The sequence below is a fragment of the Alosa alosa genome, chromosome 11 (genome assembly GCF_017589495.1).
Source record: "Alosa alosa isolate M-15738 ecotype Scorff River chromosome 11, AALO_Geno_1.1, whole genome shotgun sequence".
NCBI lineage: Eukaryota > Metazoa > Chordata > Actinopteri > Clupeiformes > Clupeidae > Alosa > Alosa alosa.
The window spans coordinates 31,645,108-31,647,607 of NC_063199.1; the positions used below are offsets into that span (position 1 = coordinate 31,645,108).

Here is a 2,500-nt window from a genome sequence, read left to right on the forward strand (position 1 = left end):
CACACACACACACACACACACTAGAACACACACACACACACAAATACACACACACACACACACCAGAACATGCACACACACACACACACACACACACACCAGAACACACACACACACACACACACACACACACACACACACACACACACACACACACACACACACTAATACACACACACACAAACTAGAACATGCTCACACACACACACACACACAAACACACTCACACACACACACTAGAACATGCACACACACACACCAGAACATGCACGCATACACACACACATACACACACACACACACTAGAGTACACGCAATACTACACACACATTCACAGTGCCTGATCCTTGCACCAGGTCCGCATGCATGGCAGGTCAGGCGTTCATGCTTGAAATTGAGTATGAGGAACTAGCAAAATTAGTTTTACGAAGCGCCAATCAAACCGCCACTCAGAGCCGCAGGGTGCGCGTTTGCCCCCTCCTGGCAGAGTCACATGGATGGTTACCACTGCGAATTAACAGCACTGAAGGAGAACAGAGCCTGCAACCACTACCCCAGACTATGTGGAGATGGGGCTGACATATAGTGAGCTTACTGTCTGCAGGGGCTATTATGTGTGTGTTTGTGTGTTTACTTGAGTGTGTTTACTTGAGTTCCCATATGTTTGGTTATGGGAGATATGTATATGTGTGCGAGGTATGTGTGCATCATCTACATATTGTTTACATGTCCAAGAGTGTGTGGTTTGTGTATATTTGTGTGAGTGAGTGCATCATAGAGAAAATGCATTACTGTGTGTGCATGTGTGTGGGCATGTGTGTGTGCATGTGTGTGTGCATGTGTGAGGGTCACACACATCACTGCTTGGGTTTCCCCCTTTCCTTCACTTTCATCCCCTGACTAAAAATACGGGACTTTCGCGTGTCAGGAGGGTGCTCAGGAAAAATAAATCCAGCTCCATTCAGCACAGAAGTCATGGAAAACTAGAGGCTCCTGTTTCACAGCCACTGATAAGCCATAAACCTACAGTGCCATGCAGCGCACACACACACACACACACACACACACACACACACACGCACACACACACACACACACACACACACACAATGACACACAACGCCGCTGCCAAATATAGCAGCAGTAACAGCCAGATCAAGTGCTGCTTCTTGTCAGAGGCTCACAATCAAACCACAAACCCCTCGTGGGCCGTAAAAGCTTAAACAGGGGAGGGAGATGGAGGTGCTAGGATGGTGGAGGACAGGGGGTGATGTAAGGGGTAGATACGTTTTAGCGTATCTAAAAAGAGGGCAAGGCAAAGCCACGCTATGACAGCTCTTTTAAACCCAGAGTACCGGAAACAGCGTCATCATGCCGTCTATGCAGGTATATGGTCGCGTGAGCATAAATGCATGGTGTTTGCGTGTATGTGTGTGTGTGTGTGTGTGTGTGTGTGTGTGTGTGTGTGTGTGTGTGTGTTTGGGGGCGTTGAAGGTAGAAGGCAAAAATAAGTATGTGCACATGTTTTAAAGGATGATGACACCCAGGTGATGTGTGGTCATGGCTGAATTGCACGCAAGGTTGTGAAGTCAGCTATTTAGAGCCAGCGGTTGAATGCACGTTTGAGTCCCCCTGCACAAGTGGACTTATTCTGAGAGCTTGTTCGAAACAACTCTTCATACTCTCTATCTCTATCTAAACATGAAGCTCAAACTCATAGAAAACCTGCCACATCATCAAGTACTCACATAAATATCAAACTGACTTCAGGTTCAAGACCTTTGACTAGTAGTAGTCAGTCACAGTTTAATTTAGCATGTTAATCATCAGCTTGCACTGAGCCATAAGTTTCCTATGTTAGCCTTGAGCTTCCCATGCTAGTTCTAGCACCACCCCGTTATGCTGACAGAGATACCACCATTGACACGCTCTCACTGAATTGACTATTGACTATTGACTCTAAGGATAGAGAAAACAACAATGAGCCTCAATTTTCATGGCGTTTACAGCAGCAGACTACCTTGTCACCATCAGCAATATCATCCTGACAGCTGATGACCGTGGAGGTCAGGTAATGGACTTACCTTGACCTTGCCGTTGGGCTGCAGCAGCTCGGTGACAGACACCTTGTCCTGCTGCAGCCTCCGCTTGACCAGCTTGGAGCAGCAGACGTTGATGGCGCCCTGCACGTGCGAGGCGTTGTACTCGGAGAAGGTGCGGCTGTCGATGACCAGCAGGCGCCCGGCCCCACGCTGGAGCAGCCCCGCCAGCCGCTTGATGTCCATGGGCGACCGGCGGCCATGTTTCTCCCCGGCCATGCTGCTGCTCGCTGTTGCCGCTGCTGCAGTTCCTCCTCCTCCTCACAGGGGGCGCTGCCTCCGGAGTGGAAGACGGAGGCGTGGGGAGGGACGACAAACGCTCCCAGAAAAAGACGGGAGGAAGGCGAGGTGGGGGAGAGGGTGAGAGGTCAGATCACAGGGGAGATGACGGGTCGAGGCTC

General features: G+C 49.8%; 1 protein-coding gene across 4 annotated transcripts in view; it reads right to left on the reverse strand.

Moving 5' to 3' along the window:
- LOC125302952 (dual specificity protein phosphatase 8-like) overlaps positions 1–2,500 on the reverse strand; it is a 42,602-nt gene that overhangs the window by 33,672 nt on the left and 6,430 nt on the right. For all 4 annotated transcript variants that reach the window (XM_048256356.1, XM_048256355.1, XM_048256358.1 and 1 more), the window contains exon 2: positions 2,085–2,500. This exon is cut by the window's right edge. In XM_048256356.1, the coding sequence (XP_048112313.1) occupies positions 2,085–2,318 (234 nt within the window). In that variant the 5' untranslated portion in view covers positions 2,319–2,500. The remainder of the gene's footprint in view (positions 1–2,084) is intronic.